The 16,816-nt window shown below is 53.3% G+C and overlaps 1 protein-coding gene and 2 long non-coding RNA genes across 5 annotated transcripts in view; 2 read left to right on the top strand and 1 right to left on the bottom strand.

Moving 5' to 3' along the window:
• LOC136792323 (uncharacterized) overlaps positions 1–12,935 on the bottom strand; it is a 37,930-nt gene extending 24,995 nt beyond the window's left edge. Inside the window, exons 1-2 of one of the 2 annotated variants that reach the window (XR_010835970.1) lie at positions 12,415–12,935; positions 6,894–7,763 (exon numbers count right to left, since the gene is read on the bottom strand). This is a non-coding gene — a long non-coding RNA (uncharacterized lncRNA). Of the gene's footprint in view, positions 1–6,893; positions 7,764–12,414 lie in introns of those variants that run through there. The other variant, XR_010835971.1, reaches the window with a different exon arrangement.
• On the top strand, positions 6,878–8,143 carry LOC136792324 (uncharacterized). Its single transcript, XR_010835972.1, has 3 exons — positions 6,878–6,916; positions 7,086–7,220; positions 7,693–8,143. It is a non-coding gene; the product is annotated as an uncharacterized lncRNA (long non-coding RNA).
• Positions 11,166–16,816, top strand: part of PARVB (parvin beta) — a 103,485-nt gene continuing 97,834 nt past the window's right edge. Inside the window, exon 1 of one of the 2 annotated variants that reach the window (XM_067010419.1) lies at positions 11,166–11,327. In XM_067010419.1, the coding sequence (XP_066866520.1) occupies position 11,327 (1 nt within the window). In that variant the 5' untranslated portion in view covers positions 11,166–11,326. Of the gene's footprint in view, positions 11,328–11,489; positions 11,686–16,816 lie in introns of those variants that run through there. The other variant, XM_059080943.2, reaches the window with a different exon arrangement.

The raw sequence follows: 16,816 nt of genomic DNA on the forward strand, positions 1-16,816 counted from the left end.
GGGGTTCAGGCTTCAGTGGGTTTTGGGGAAACAATTCAATCCATGACCGGGGCAGTACGTTACATGCCTCGGGAAGGACTGAGCCAGGGACGGAGGAGTGAAGGGGGTGGTGGAGGACAGAACGTTCTTTCAGCAGGAGCGCCAGGAAGGGAGGAGAGAGACCGAAGGGGGAGGGGGTCAGGACGGGAGAGACCCTCGGCCTGGCCTTTGGAGCCTGGTTCCGGTGACAGTGGTTCCTTTACTAAAACGAGGAGCTGGGTTTCAAAGGGAATTTTACACTTTGGTGGGGGGGTGACCTACCAGACTTACGACGGCCTTCTGTGCCCTTTCCTCGTGCAGATGGCCCCGGCGTCTCCTCACTTGCAGGGGTCTGCACCTCCCCATCCCACGGCCCGGCTCCCACCACTTCTCCCTTTCGCAAAAAGGGGAGCCACCAGCATACTTTTTTTTTTTTTTTTTTTTTTTTTGCGGTACGCGGGCCTCTCACTGTTGTGGCCTCTCCCGTTGCGGAGCACAGGCTCTGGACGCGCAGGCTCAGCGGCCATGGCTCACGGGCCCAGCCGCTCCGCGGCATGTGGGATCTTCCCGGACCGGGGCACGAACCCGTGTCCCCTGCATCGGCAGGCGGATTCTCAACCACTGCGCCACCAGGGAAGCCCCAGCATACATTTTTAAACAGTGGTTATTTGAAACAAGTAGTTGGATAATTTAAGAGTACGTTTCGGGGACTTCCCTGGAGGTCCATTGGTTAAGACACCGTTTCCACTGCAGGGGGCGCAGGTTCGATCCCTGGTCAGGGAACTAAGATCCCCCATGCCACGAGGCACAGCCAAAAAATTAAAAGAAATAAAAATACGCTGGGAATGCCAGAAAGCTCCCGGGCCCAGGCCTGGTCACTTGGGTTCCCACTGTGCTCTTTTCATGGTAGGACCGGTGCTGTGCGTCTTTTTAATACAGCTGATGCTTTAAGGGGAGTCTTCTTAGTGTCACACACTTTGAAATTTCTGAGAAAACAAGTGGTGTCTCTGGCGGGCAGCTGTCTTATTCCAGAAGGCCATGGTGACCCTTTAATAAAAGAGTATGGTAGGGCTTCCCTGGTGGCGCAGTGGTTGAGAGTCCGCCTGCCGATGCAGGGGACACAGGTTCGTGCCCCGGTCCGGGAGGATCCCACGTCCCGCGGAGCAGCTGGGCCCGTGAGCCGTGGCCGCTGAGCCTGCGCGTCCAGAGCCTGTGCTCCGCGACAGGAGAGGCCACGTCAGTGAGAGGCCCGCGTACCGCAAAAAAAAGAAAAAAAAAAAAAAAGAGTATGGTATATAGCCTTGCCACTCAGAGTGTGACACAGAAACTAAAAAGCCAGAGGCATGGGGTGCATTAGAAATGCAGATTTCAGGCCGGTCCAGCCCTTCTCCTCCAGGACCTGCAGTTTCTCACGGTCCCTAGGCGACCGGTGTGCATTAACGATTGAGAAGCTCCTGGGAGGTTTGGAGTCAATGCAATTTGATCCCTTCCGGCCCCTCCTCAAACATTAGACCCCAAATCTCCCACCAGCACAGGCTTTGTCATGCCCCCCCCCCACCCCGTCTCCTTCCTGAACAGGCAGCTGGAAAGCAAGTGACAGTAAAGCTTTGCTTCCTAATATTTCCTTGTATTTCCATGTCACACCTTACTCTCTCCTTTCCTCATCACCAAATCTGTCACCGGGTCTGAGTGTTTGAAGGAGCCATAAAAAGTTTGCATCCATGGATAAAACCTTTTCTGCGCGGATGCAAACGTCACAATAGTCCCAAGTGGCAGGAGTAAAATCTCCTGCAACAACTACCACCAACCTCCTGTCATCAGTCGTTTGCCATCCATCCATCCGTCCGTCTGTCCATCGAACGCTGATTGAGCCCTGAGTGTGTGCGAGGCTCTGTGTGGGGTCCAGAGGCAGAGGCGACGCTGCCTGTCGGGGGGTGGGGAAGGGCCATGATGGGGTCAGCAGGAGCTCTGGAAAGGTGGAGGCTGGAATGACACGGAGGGAGGGGAGGAGGGAGGGGAGGGGAGGAGGGAGGGGAGGAGGGAGGGGAGGAGGGAGGAGGGAGGAGGGAGGGGAGAGGGGAGGAGGGAGAGGAGAGCCAGGACCATCTGCAGCCCCTTCTCCTGGGAAGCTGGTTATTCCCTCCCTGGCTCACTCTGCAGTTCAGCTGGGGGCCTTCTTGTGAGGCCGTGCACCCCACACTGGAGGCCAGGATTTATGTGCATTTCCCCCCATCCCCAGACTCCCGTCCAGGTTGCTGGTGCGGCAATCTTTCACTCTCTCTTTCCCCAGGGCTGGGCTTCTGGTTGACCCTCTTCTGCCTCTAGGGGACGGTTTATTCTCTGTTCTTCCATCTCTGGCTGGTTGGCTTATTCATCCTTCTCTCTCTCCTGTTACTTCTCCTAGTCCTTGCCTTTTCTCACACCCCAAGGCAGCACTTTTCAGTTTAGTACATTACCTTTACTTTCAGGGCCTGATTTATCTGGGGTCTTAGCCACAGGCTTACAAGATGGTGGTAAAATATACTTCAGATGAAAGTCACTATTTCAACCATTTAAAACGTACAGCCCAGTGGCATTCAGTCCATTGACATCATTGTACAGCCATCACTACCCTCCGTGTGCAGAACTGTTTTCATCTGGCGAAGCTGAAACTCTGTCCCCGTGAAACTAACTCCCCAGGCTCCCCTCCCCCTGGCCCCTGACGACCGCCATCTACCTTCTGTCTCTATGAACTTGACTCCTTTTGGTGTCTCACGTGTGTGGAATCATGCGGTATTTGTCCTTTTGTGTCTGGCTTATTTCACTGAGCGTAATGTCCTCGAGGTGCATCCATGCCGTTGCTGGGCCGGAATCTCACGCGTGTATGTGCGGTTAGACCACACATCGTTTATCCCTTCGTCTGTGATGGACATTACGTTGTTTCTACCTTTAGAGGCAGGCTTTTCTGATTCAGGAAATATTTACTGAATATTTACCACGTGGAAGGCATCATGCATCTAGGGAAAAAAGACTCATTTTGCATTTTTTCTTTCAGATTACAAGAAAACTACGGCATTTAGTTGTAGAAAAGTGTTGTGTTTTTTTTGTGTGTGTGTGTGTTACGCGGGCCTCTCACTGCTGTGGTCTCTCCCATCGCGGAGCACAGGCTCCGGACGCGCAGGCGCAGCGGCCGCGGCTCACGGGCCCAGCCGCCCCGCGGCACGTGGGATCTTCCCGGACCGGGGCACGAACCCGCGTCCCCTGCATCGGCAGGCGGACTCGCAACCACTGCGCCACCAGGGAAGCCCTAGAAAAGTGTTTTTAATTGCAGTCTTTTATAACCCTTTGAAGATTGTGTACAGGTAGAGCTGCACGGTCAGGCATCCGGAGGGCAAGGGCCTACGCTACTGCTGCCACGGTGCTTCTGAAAAAAACAAAAATCAGCTCCATATTTTCGTAGCTCTTCGTAACAAATAAATAGCACTGATGATGAAGCAGCCTTGTCAAGCCTCGCGTTTTCTGATTTCCTTGCAAATTTGAAATTTTGACAGTCTTAAGATAAATTATCCTACAGAGCTGCGTGCTACGGTTTAATACTCTCCTGGTTCCAGAGCACATAGTTCGCTTAAGCTGCTCAGCCCTCGGGCCTCTGTCAGCGATGAACTCCAGTAGGTGTGGAAGGTGGGTAATCACGGAACATATTTTAATGTACGGGTCGTGAACCTGAACAAGTGAAACTGTGTCTCACTTACGCACGAGACTGTGCTTTCCACGGGCGATCACGTGCTTCCTGTCTGGAGTATCCAGTGTCTCAATCAAAATGTATCCTGATTAGTCCTGAAATCAGTTCTATTCACTCTGCATCAGCAGCCATTTGTTATTGTTTGTACTGCCACATCGAAAGGCCGAGTTCAGATCAGCCGTTTCCCCTTGACAAAGGGAGGATTAAAAGTTGGACTTCCATAATGGTTTATATATGTGTAAACTGTATGTATGTATAACACATGTATGTAAAATGTACACATGTAAGTACATGGGTTATTTTTTTGGAAAACTTCCTTTTAAAAAATATTTTATTGAAATATAGTTGATTTACAATGTAGTGTTGGTTTCAGATGTACAGTGAAGTGATTCAGTTACACACACACACACATATATATATATTTTATTTTTAGATTCTTTTCCATTATAGGTTACTGTAAGATACTGAGTAGAGTTCCCTGTGCTATACAGTAGGTCCCTGTTGGTTGGTGATCCATTTCCTATATGGTAGTGTGTATATGTTCACCCCAACTCCTAATTTATCCCCCTTCCTTCCCCCTTTGGTAACCATGTTTGTTTTCTATGTCTGTGAGTCTATTTCTCTTCTGTAAATAAGTTCATTTGTATCATTTTTTTTTAGATTCCACATATAAGCAGTATCATATGATATTTGTCTTTCTCTCGTACATGGGTTTTCAAAATTGCTGATTTCATTTTCCTGCCATGAGAACGTAAGCTCCACTGGGCAGCCCTTCTTGGGTTTGTGCATGGTGTGTCCTAAGGCCTGGAATCACGCCCAGAACCTACCTTGACACCCAACGTGTGGGGAATAAGTATGTACACGTATGAAGTAGAAGCACAACTTGCTTTTCCGTTTAACCCCACATCATGGGTGGCGTCGCACACCAGTCAGACAGCCCCGCCCTGCTCCACGTAATATTTCCTGGTGCTGCTGGACTCCGCTTTGACTTATAAAATCAGAGATGCACGTTTAGGTGGTTCCCATTTTCCAAAAAGACAAGCCATATTGCGATATACTCCTACCTTTGTATAACAGTGCGGAAAGTCTTATAGAATACATGACAGAAGTGGAACTGTTACTGATCCACTGTGGAAGGGTTGTACTAATAACGCATTTCTTTTTTAAAAAACTTTAAAAAATTTTGGCTGTGTTGGGTGTTTTCGTTGCTGCGCGTGGGCTTTCTCTAGTTGCAGCGAGCGGGGGCTACTCTTCTTTGCTGTGCGCAGGTCTCATTGTGGTGGCTTCTCTTGCTGCGGAGCACGGGCTCTAGGCGTGCGGGCTTCAGTAGTTGCAGCACACGGGCTCGGTAGTTGTTGCTCATGGGCTCTAGAGCGCAGGCTCAGTAGCTGTGGCGCACAGGCTTCGTTGCTCCGCGGCACGTGGGATCTTCCCGGCCCAGGGCTCGAACCCATGTCCTCTGCATTGGCAGGCGGATTCTTAACCACTGTGCCACCAGGGAAGCCCAATAACGCATTTCTAATGCAAGGGAAGATTTTGTATACTCCCTCGGAGTTCAAAACAACAGGCTCTGAATCACTGGCACCTTTTAAACATTGATTTTTAGTGGCACCATCGTCGTTACCATTATTAGGACTTTCAGGCAAAAATACACAGTAAGTGAAGTGCAGTTTGGGTACCATCTGCTTCCAAATCCGGCCTGTTTCTGTACGGCCTGTGAGCTAAGAATGGGTTTACGTCTCAACTGTTTTGAAAAAACAAAATCCAAAGAAGAATATTTTGTGACATGTGAAAATGATATGAAATCCAAAGTCCTGAGTGCAGCGTGCACCTACATTGGAACGTAGCCACTCATCTGCTTATACGTTGTCTATGGCTGCTTTCAGATTATGACAGCAAAATTGAGTAGTTGCAACAGGCTGTATGGCCCGAGGAGTGGAAAATATTTCCTGTCTGACCCCTTACAGACGCCTGCCCTGGACCACTGTCTTCCCCAGCCCTAGTGACGTTCTCACAATGTGCTGTGGTAGCCAGGTCTGCTGCTCCATCCAGCAGCAAGCTCACCGTCCCAAGGTGCCCCCACCCGTCATCGTTTTCCCCTCCACCCAAAGCACAGCTCTCATTCCCTTACTGCGCCCAGTTAGGTGGGAGGAGGAAAGCAAAGCCTTTTACTTTGCAGGCAGGTGATATATATATATGGCAAATGAATGGTGAAAGAAATTTAGACTATGGTGTGAATGTCTAATAGGCCTGGCCTTTGTTCTCCCACCCACATAAGAGGTCCTGGCATTTTTCAAGGAACTTGCTCTCTGAAAGCTAGGGGTCAGTCTTCTTTTGAAGGGGGCATAATCTTTTAGGGGGCTTTACCAATTTCTCCTTCGTGGAAGACTAGGAATGAATAAGTTGGTGCCAATCTTTCATTCATTCCTCATCTCTAAAATATTTACGAGAACAAAGTGTATGCATAGTTTAATTTGCCTACTGTGCAAAAAGAAAACTCTAGAGAATTTGCCAATAATGAAAATCCAACTTCCCTGTCTCAAAGTTTGCTGATGTTTCCAAAATCACTTGAGTGAAAGGCAGTCAGGGATTTGTGTTTCGCTCACATGTGGTTCAGGAAAAAGTGTTACCACCACAGTTTTAAGATTCCAGGCAAGTATGGTCATCTTTTATGCTTCTAGCATTTAAAGTGAAAATCACAGGTTCTTCTCTCACCAGGTCACTAAATTAGCAAAGTGATTAAATCACGCCATTCAAAAGACTGCTTTGGATACTGTGATTACAGCATGCTTGAAAACGCTGCCCCAAAGGGCAGGACGATTGCATCAGAATTGTAACCTGGGGGAAATAAGGCATTTTCTCCATCACTGAATCAATGAAGTATTTCTATCACTTCCGTACACACTTCTAACTCTCCTGAAATTGCTAGGAGGTTTGAAAATGAACAACACCAGGAAACATTTCACAGTCTCAATCCTTCCTCGCATGAGCTCCCTTTTCTCTCCCAAAGAGCTAAAGGCTGTTTTTCATTTTTTGAAAAGATATCTCTTCTTTTTAGTTACACGGAAGCAAAATGAGAGAGGCATGCAGCTTTTATAGAAAACTCCCTTTAAATGCTTCCTGAGCTGCTGTATTATCACAGGAGACACATTGATAAGGAATGAAACCCAGATGCAGGTAAGGTAGAGAACTCAAATGGTCCTGCTTAAGGGTATCATTTATTTATTTTCTTTTCCCCAAGCCTTTATGGAGGTATAACTGATACACGGTGAAAGGCACAAGTCTCCAGTGTACCAGGTGATGGCTTTTCACTTAGGTATAAACCGTGTGACCCGCCCCCCCACAGCCTGCGGCCCACGTGCATCACCCAGCGTTTCCTGGTGCTCATATCCAGTCAAGACCCTCTCCCCCTGAAGGTGACCACTCTCAACGTAGAGAAGAGGCCACCTGCTGTTGAACTTCAAATAAGTGGATTCCCCCAGTATGCACCCTTCCACTTGGGCTTCTTTGTTGTTGTTGTTATTAATTTATTTTTGGCTGCGTTGGGTCTGCGTTGCTGCGCACGGGCTTTCTCTAGTTGTGGCGAGCAGGGGCTACTGTTTGTTGCAGTGCATGGTCTCCTCATCGCGGTGGCGTCTCTCGTTGCGGAGCACGGGCTCTAGGCGCGCAGGCTTCAGTAGTTGTGGCACGCAGGCTCAGCAGTTGTGGCGCATGGGCTTAGTTCCTCCGCAGCATGTGGGATCTTCCCGGACCAGAGCTCGAACCTGTGTCCCCTGCGTTGGCAGGCGGATTCTTAACCACCGTGCCACCAGGGAAGTCCCGCACTTGGCTTCGTTTGCTGAACGTGTTTTTGAGATGCGTCTCGCCATTGCTCTCTTCTGACTGCTCGCTAGAATTCCATTGTATGCATATACTCACAGGCTTATCCATTCTCCTGTCTCATTACCTTTAAGGCTGCTTGGTTTGCCTCAGCTGAAGTGTTAGGACAAATTACACCTTCCTGCAGTGCCCAGTGCCTGTCCATCTGCGGGGAAGATGGAAAGGATGGCAAGAGAACCTGGAACTGAGGCTGCCTGAGACCACCCGGTGTGGCGCCCCACCCAGGGCCTGGAATCAACACGTGCTGGGAGAACGCTTGTTCCTTATGCTCAATTAAGTTGATAAAAAACTGGACCCTTTGGAAGCCACAGTTCAAAAGCAAATCAAATGGTTTTCTGTAATGAGGGCAGCTGCATGTAATCTGATTTTCATCATTATTCTCCAAATGTAAAATGCATGCAGAGCCATGGCGCGGCCTATACGTAGGCGGCATGCTAAGAAGTGGAAGCCCGAGTAGGTGGGGACAGGAGCTAAGGTCATATTTCTGCTTCTTATTAAATTCTTTCTTATTAACAACCAGCACTTTCTGACCTTCAAGTAAATATAGATGTTTGCTGCTCTGAAAGCAATTTAGAAAGTTGCTCCAGAGAGAATGCTGTGTAAAGTCGCCAGGAGCGAGGGAAAGTTTCTGGGGTTTAGATCATGGTCCCTCCAGCCTCTAACCCTGAAAAAAACCCCAAATTCATCCACAGCATTTCTTTTTTTTTTTTTTTTTTTTTTTTGCTGTACGCGGGCCTCTCACTGTTGTGGCCTCTCCCGTTGCGGAGCACAGGCTCCGGACGCGCAGGCCTAGCGGCCATGGCTCACAGGCTTAGTTGCTCCGCGGCATGTGGGATCTTCCCGGACCAGGGCACGAACCCGTGTCTCCTGCATCGGCAGGAGGATTCTCAACCACTGCGCCACCAGGGAAGCCCCACAGCACTTCTTGATTGTCATCTGTGGTGCACCCGAGTCAAAAAAACAACCATCACAACTAACACAATAATTATTTTTTTTTTTGTCGTACGCGGGCCTCTCACCGCCGTGGCCTCTCCCGTTGCGGAGCACAGGCTCCGGACGCGCAGGCTCAGCGGCCACGGCTCACGGGTCCATCCGCTCCGCGGCAAGTGGGATCTTCCCGGACCGGGGCACGAACCCGTGTCCCCTGCATCGGCAGGCGGATTCTCAACCACTGCGCCACCAGGGAAGCCCAACACAATAATTTTTAAAAAGCTTCCAAGCTGCTTTTGATAAGAAATCCGACTATTCTCCAGTCCAACAGGTGCAAGGGAAACAGAGACCATGAGTGCAGCGTTTTAGGCTGAGGCTGCAAGGGCCATCTTTCACCTTGGGCAAGGGAATAACTATGAAGTTTATCGAGAAATCACTGCTTTGCACGGATTTCTCAGCAATACGTACCACGCTTGCATTAAAAATATGATTATGTTTCTATACGCATGATGTCTACAAGATTCCAGAACGCTACTGTCATGTAAGAGCCAGGTCAGTTTCTCTTACAAACTGGGCCCTCGTCAGGACTTAAGTATCTTCTAGAGAGATTCTTCCGTGGTGTAACGGCATCCTTTGAAGTAGGATCCGACCTGTCTTTGCGGTGTTCAAATTAGCAGGGACCAAATGGAAATAGTAAATTCTGTGTATCCGCTGGGAAAGCAGACCCACTGATGAAATATCTAAACAATCAGTTATTGACCGGGCACTCACCACATGCCCAAGACCGCGCCCAGGACCTCGGCTCTTTCCCCTTTTCCTTCCCAAGGTTTCTTTTCCACTCCTCTCCCCGATTGCAGGCTCTCCCGCTGGGGTCTGTGGCTGGGAGGGCGGGGTGGCTGCAGGCCCCCGGAAACACCGTGCAGCATCTCGTGCGTGTATCTCTACAGAGAAGGCAGTCTGTACCATGCATCAGATTCTCAAAAGGGCCAGAGACCCCCTGCCCTAGATGACATTTCCCTCGGCATTCAGAGCAGTGTAGCCCTGCGTCATGACCCCATCGGGATCTCCGTAACCACATTCACCATCTTTCTGTGTTTTCCCCAGAGTGGTTAGTGATACCCCAAATCAGGCTGGTGAGAAGCCTCAGAGCCCTCTCACCCTTCCCTGTCCCTAAACCCAGCCTCCAATTATTCCCCACATGTTGGGGTCTGCAGCCCTGAAGGTTCATTGTTTTCGTTCTGGGTTTTTTTGTTTTTTTGTTTTTTTTTTTTGGCTGCACTGTGCAGCATGAACGGGGAAGCTTAGTTCCCCCACCAGGGCCTGAACCCGCGCTCCCTGCAGTGGAAGCACAGAGTCTTAATCCCTGGGCCGCCAGGGAAGTCCCTGAAAGCTCGTTCTCATCTCTTCCTTCCCTCTGCCACGGGCAGCTCTGGCCTCGCCCCTTTCAGTAGCTTCCGCATTGGTCTCTGGCCGGGGGTTTTGCTTCAATCAGCCTCTGCATCAACCCTCTGCTCAGACCCCGTCAGCGGCTCCGGGTCCCTCGTGCGGGATCACTGATACCATGGCCTCACGCGCTCACCTAGTCGCACCGGGCAGCCTGCATCCCCGGCTTCCCTCCCATCTCCCAGGTGCCTGGGCCTCCCCTGGCATTCTCCCTTTGCAGCCTGAATCTTCTCCCTCGAGAGAATAAGGGCATCTGCGTCCCTTCATCTCCTGCACCTTCTCCTCCTCCTGCTCCCCTCCCACCTCGCTGGGTTCCTAACTTCGGGGCGTGCACGTTCCCCTGGATCACCAGCTCCTGGAAGGCAAGGCTCTGCCCCTGTGGTCAGTGCATCCCTGCAGGAGGACGGGGCCTGGCACCTCTCGGCCAACAGAAACCTCTGCTGACGGGAACTGGAGGAGTTACAGAGCGCTGTGGGGCAGCGAGCCAGCCCAAGGCAGATGGAAAATACTGTGAACCACACGTGTGGACCTAGACTCCCCGGCTCCTCCCCAGCTGACCTCCTCTGATAGTTCTTATCTGCTGCTGAAGGACCTCACCCGGCCTGCTGGGCCCAGCGGGAAACAGCCTGAACCCTTCCCACCCCAAGCCTGGGGCTCCTTCCACCTATGAGGGTCTCCAGAAACTGTTCACGTCCCTCCGAAGTCACCGGGACCTCGGAACTGGTCTCCCTGCCTCTGGCTTTACTCCTTCCCTGCCCAAGGCCACACATCACCCAGAGTCCACTTTGTAGAACCCGGATCCACACGTCACCTCCACCTTAAACCCCCTCCCCGCCTTCCAGCCCTCACGGGGCCTGCCTTGTCCTCTGCTCTCTCTCCTCCCTGGAGCTCCCACACTGTCCCTTCTGGTCCTGCCTATCCGTCCGCCTGAACACCTACCCCTGATTCCATAGCAGGGCTCTTTCCCGCGTCTCCACATCACCTCTTGGGGGAACATCCTGAGCTCCCCTAGGCCAGGGCACTATGTGCGGGTATTGCCCCCACCACACTGCAAGCTTCTGGAGGGCAGGGATAGGTCACGAGTGTTCCCCCAGCCGCAAGCCTGGCTGTGGCTAAAAGCTCAGCCAGTGAAATGACCTATCTGTGCGCTTCTCTGCTGCACATCGGCCGCGCAGAGGCGGTGGCCCTGGCTGCCTCGCTGCCCCGCGTTGCCCGGGTACGGTCACCAGCGCCGGCTGAGCCCAGGGCGCAAACGTGCAGAACAAAAGGAGGCAGAGTGCGCCCTCGGTCCGTCCCGGCGCGGCACTGGGAGCGGAACCGCCGCTGCGCTCGGAGAGTGAGTGTGACGGCCACCGTGGGAACGGCCGACGGCCCGCGGGCTGGAAGCTGTGACCGCAGAGCCCGAGCCGGCGCAGACCTCCGGCGGCGGGCTCCGCAGGGCCAGGGGCGGGCGGGGGGCGGGGGCCGGCGCTGGGGCCGCGCCCTCCCGGCCACTCCCCGGGGCGAGCGGCGGCGGCGACCAGGGCGGCTCCCCCACGCGCTGCGCCCGCGCCCGGCTGCCGGGGTCCCCGCGCGCCCCATGTCCTCCGCGCCGCTGCGCTCGCCCGCCCTGCGGCCCCACAGGATGAAGAAGGACGAGTCGTTCCTGGGCAAGCTGGGCGGCACGCTGGCGAGGAAGAAGAAGGCCAAGGAGGGTGAGTGCGCCGGCCGCCGGCCTCCCGCCGCGCACGCGCCGCGCCCCGCCCCGCGGAGCCGGGCGGGTGGCCGCCCCGAGGCCCGCCGGGGCCCGCTTGAGTGGCAGCCGGGACCACGCGGCCCGAGCCCCGCCGGGACCCGCGCGCTCGGCCTCCTCCGCCCGCCCGGCCCGCGCAGCGCGCAGCCGTGACCTTCGCGACCGCCCGTGACCCTGGCTCGTTCCTCCTCCGAGACCTTTAAACGCCGGCCGGGAACCAGCCGCGAGCCTGGCTACCCCCCCTTCCCCGGCGGCTCGTCGAGCCCCTTTTGGGCTCCCGGCGCCGTCTAAGCGCGCGTCGCCAGCTCCTGCCGAGGGCGGGATGTGGGCCAGATGTGCGGCGAGCCCCCGGCCCGCGGAGGACAGGCCCGGGTGCCCACCGCCGCCCGAGTCGCCGTTTCTTGAGCCCCCTTCCCCGCCCGCAGGCCCAGCTCGTTCAGCCCTGTGGCCCCTCACTCGATGAGCGTTTATTGAGCGCCAGTGCCGAGCGGGCAAGGCCCGGGGCCCGCTGGTGCGCGTGGTGTGGTGCCCGGGACGCGGCCCCGGCCCCGGGGAGGGGAGGGAGGAAGGGGATGCAGAGCGGGCCGGCCAGAGGCTGCGAGGCCCGCCGGCCAGGACTACGGAGCCCCCTCCGCTTTCGACTCCACGTGTCCACGAAAATAACCCTCAAAAACCTCCTACCACCCCTTACCTTTTAAAAGTTGTTTTTAGAGTTGTGAGCGGTGTGACTTCTGGCCTCTTGTTTGTGCTCTTGAAATCCGGCTGTTTCCCGGGCCTGCCCCAGGGCTGCATTACTGAATTTTTCCTTTGTTCTGGCCCAGAGTTTCCTCCCCTGGGCCAGATTCCCTGTGGGTAAGAGGGTGAGTTATATACTGCGGTGGCTGGCGGGAGCTGGCCTCGGGCAGGACATTAGACAGGGGAGCATCCGGAGTCAGGGGTGTGCGGTGAGTTCCCTAAACCGTGGGTCCCCGACACCCACCCGGGCCGCCGCGGCCTGGTAGGAACCGGGCCGCATAGCAGGGGCCTTCATCTGCCACACTCCCCGTTGCTCGTCGCATTAGCCTGTGAACCATCCCTTCCCCCTGCCCCCGTCCGCGGAAAAATTGTCTTCCACGAAACCGGTCGCTGGTGCCAGAACGTTTGGCGACCGCTGCCTGAAACCACGTGGGTCTGACCTGTGCTTTAGAAAGTCTTCCTGTACCTGGAGGATGAGTGTACCCCCCCCAGTGATGTGTGTACCCCAAGGACATACTTGCGAGGCACACGTGTCCCCGTATTAATTTCTCCCATTGAGGTGTGTATTCCTAGGGCTACCTGTGATGCTTTACCTCGAGGGATGTCGGTACTCCCACAGACTTTCCGCCCAGGGATTTGTGTGTGTGTGTGTGTGGGGGGGGGGGGGGGTGCCTATGCATTTCCCACCAGGGATGCTTTTACCAAATTAGATGATTCAGTTCCTTGAGGGCAGGGCCTTTCACCTTTAGTTTATCAGTGAAAAAATGTTGTCTGCCATATCAGTAAACAAAGGATGTTGCAGCCTTTGAGCCCCTACAACTATCCCGGAAGGTGAGCCCTGAGGAAATTCAGGGTGGAAACAAGAACTGCCAAGCCCTCAGGCACTGCAGCCACCCCCCCACACCCCCCCACCCCCGCATCGATGCACCCCCCGGGAGGAGACTCAGGATGAGAAAGCACAGGATGCGGGCCCCAGGTAGCTGAGGTGCACATCAAAGGAATGATTTCAGCGAGCCCAGACTCTCCCATCTTCCCATATGTAGAAAAGTGCTAAATTCCTCGAGATACCTGGTTTACTTTAATTAACAGTAATCTTTTGATTACCTGGTCTTTGTTGCGGAAAACCCCTGTTCCTCCCCTGCCTCTTTGGAGCTGGTCCCTCAGAGCTGTCTGAGATGCTGTGTCCCGGGCTTAAGTCCTCAGTTTTGTCCACCGAGTAAAACATAATTCTCAACTTGTAGGTTGTGCAGTTTTTTCAGTCAACAAGTTGTTCCAAGCAAATGAGCCCCTCCTCTCTGAAGCCTGACAAATATTTAGGATCCAAACTGGCTTGTGTTAATCTCTGTCAAGTCACACCTCCGAAAAGATGGTAACTGGCCTTCACCCTTCCCTTGAACATTGCAGCTGCCTCTCCGATCTGCGGTCTCCCTTGCAGTCCTCGTCACACTCACCCAAATCATCTCAGTTCCTCTTTATACCTTACGACCGTTATAAACACAAGTGTCATACCCTTTCCAGTTCATTCATTGCCTGCTGTGAGACCCTAAGAAGAAAAGATAGATAAAGGCCCTCGCTTTCATGGAACAGGGAATCAGTCATAATAAATAAATACAACAGACCAATCATGCCGTAATAATATGTGCCAGGAGGAGGGTGTAACAGTGCCATCAGACAGTTGCCCACAGAAGCCTGGCTCAAAGCAGGTGATGCTTAGGTTGAGACCTGAAGGAACCAGGAAAGCAGCCTCTCAGAATAGCAAGTCCTCAGAACGTTCCGGACGATGACAGCTTTTTATAGGTGACATTTATGCTCTTGGAGTACGAAGAGCACATTCCTGAACTCGTGGACCGGCCCCAGGCTCCAAGGCGAAGTGCTTGTCCTTGCCTTCCTGAACTAGCGTCCGCCTAGAAAATCGAGGGCCAGCCTGCCTTAACGTAAGCATAACAAGAATCACGATAGTCAGAGTCACCCTGTGATGAATAAAATAGCCACAAAAACAGCAGGAGAGAGGTGCTTCCGTAGCACAGCTCTTGGTGTTGTTATTGTTGTTTTGGCTGCACCACGTGGCTTGTGGGCTTTCAGTTCCCCGCCCAGGGCTTGAACCTGCGCCCTGGGTAGTGAAAGCCCTGAGCCCTAACCACTGGACCGCCAGGGAAGTCCCAGCTGTTGTTGCTTTGGTGTGTGAGTTAGCTGGGTCTCCTGCCTCGTTTCTCAAGATTGGGGTGCCTGGCACCCTCAGGGCTTCCCCCACACACACACAAACAGAAGGTCACAAACACTAGTTGGGCTCGCACGCAGGAATTCAGGGAGGACTGGCCTTGGAAGGGCTCCGTAGCTTCTGTCTGGTCTTGCGGGAAGTGGGGAAGGAGTCGGGCGGGAGGCCGAGGTGTGAAGGCTGGAGAATGAGGTCCTCAGTGATTGAGAATTGCCGGTATTCCTGCGGGCCCGTTGCCTTGGCAACCTGCCCCCCCTGCCATTCATGTGGTTCTCGAGCTGGAGCACTTCCTGGCCCAGCTCGGGCCCCCGTGGGGAGGCGCTCATTTGCCTGCCAGGGCCCGATCAGGAAGGGGAGGCTTCGAGGTGTGCCGGGCGCTGCCAGCTGCACAGTGGGTTTCGTTTCCTTTTTGTTAGAAAGCCCACGGTGAATTCACGAGCGTGGGTGGAGGTCGTGGGCGGAGGATGCTGGGACGGGGACGGCATTGCCGAGAAGTTAGAGATCTGGGGGCGCCGGGGGCATTCGCCCCCGCCCAGGTCCGCAGAACCTGTGGCTGTGAGAGGCACGGAGGGACGCGTTGGGGTGAATGTCCCGTCACCTTCCAGGGGAGGTCATGTTAGGAAATGTGTTCTGAGGTTTGGAGGAACCCCTGCAGGAAGTGCCCGTGGATTAAGGCTGATGTTCTATGGTGGGGAACCAAGTCGTGTCATGTGTCGTCCCCGTTTAGAAATCGGAACGGTGACGAACTGTGGGGGGTTGCGAAGAGTGGCAAGGAACACTTAAAACACCCCAGAGCTCCCCTTGGAAGGCCTGGGGACTGTTAAGAGCCACTCGTTAAAGTGGTTCGGTTTTACTGGAGCTGCACACAGCAGGCGCAGAGGAAAACTCCCCACCAGGGCCCCCTGGTGACCACGGGTGACAGCCCCACAGGTCCAGCGGGCCAGGAGGGGGGCGAGGGGGCGCCCCAGGGACGGATGCCCCAGCTGCTGTGTGAAGTCCTGAGAGGCGGGCGGCCAGCTCTGGGACGGGGAGGCCCCGGATGGAGGGGCGGGATGGGGCCCATTCCACCCATTTGTATGAGAGGCGCCTGCCCGCGTCTGGCCTCCGCCCTCTGCCCAGACACCAGTGACACCCGGCTGCACAGCGCCAGACCCGCCACAGCCCAGCCTGGACGCTCTGTCCCTCTGGCTTTTCCGAGGAAAGCGAGCATTAAGGACGTTCCTGTTCCCTGATGGCTTTTTTTTTTTTTTTTAAATTTGATTTAATTTAATTTAGTTTTTTTAAACAGCAGGTTCTTGTTAGTCATCTATTTTATACATATTAGTGTATGTATGTCAATCCCAATCTCCCGATTCACCCCACCACCCTTTCCCCCTTGGTGTCCATAGCTTTTCTTTTTTTTTTTTTTTTGTAAATATATTTTTTAGAGCAGTTTTTGGTTCTCATTCCCTAATGGCTTACGATGTGGAGTGTCTTTTTCTAGACTCCTGTGTCGTCTGTACGTCTTCTTTGGTGAAGTGTCTGTTCAGATCTTTGGCCCATTTTTTAAATCAAGTTTGAATTCTTTTAGTTGAATTTTAGGACTTCTTGGCATATTTTGGAGACAAATCCTTTGCCAGATGTGTCTTTGGCAAACACCTTCTGCCTCTCTGCAGTTTGTCTTCTGGCTCTCTTGACCCCGGTCGTCTTCTGAGCACTTGATGCAGAAATGGAGGTAAATGAGCACGATATTGACTGAAACCTCATGAATTTTCTGGTGTCTAAAGAGACACCAGTGGGCTGCGACCTTGAACTGAGGGCTGAAGGTATTAAAGTTTCTTTTGTGGGCTTTAAATAACTTCCAGGAGAGAATCTCAGTTTAAACCACCACCGTGACCCCCCGTGCGTTCCCCTCAGTTCTCCCGGAACTCTCCAGAGTGATCAGCTGCGTAGACGCCGTGTTGTCCCCAAATGCCATCCCACTTCAACACTGCTCTGTAACACGAGTACCTGGACAGAGGTGCCTGCAAGGTGGGACTTTTCCCCTCATGTTATAGTTTTTGCGTTTATCTATTTATTGATCTGTTTATAGGATAAAATATATCAGTATTTTAAACAATGTTTATTGAAACAGAGTTGATAGACAGTGTCGTGTTCGGTGCAG

Source organism: Kogia breviceps, chromosome 12 (assembly GCF_026419965.1).
Source record: "Kogia breviceps isolate mKogBre1 chromosome 12, mKogBre1 haplotype 1, whole genome shotgun sequence".
In the NCBI taxonomy this organism is placed as follows: domain Eukaryota; kingdom Metazoa; phylum Chordata; class Mammalia; order Artiodactyla; family Physeteridae; genus Kogia; species Kogia breviceps.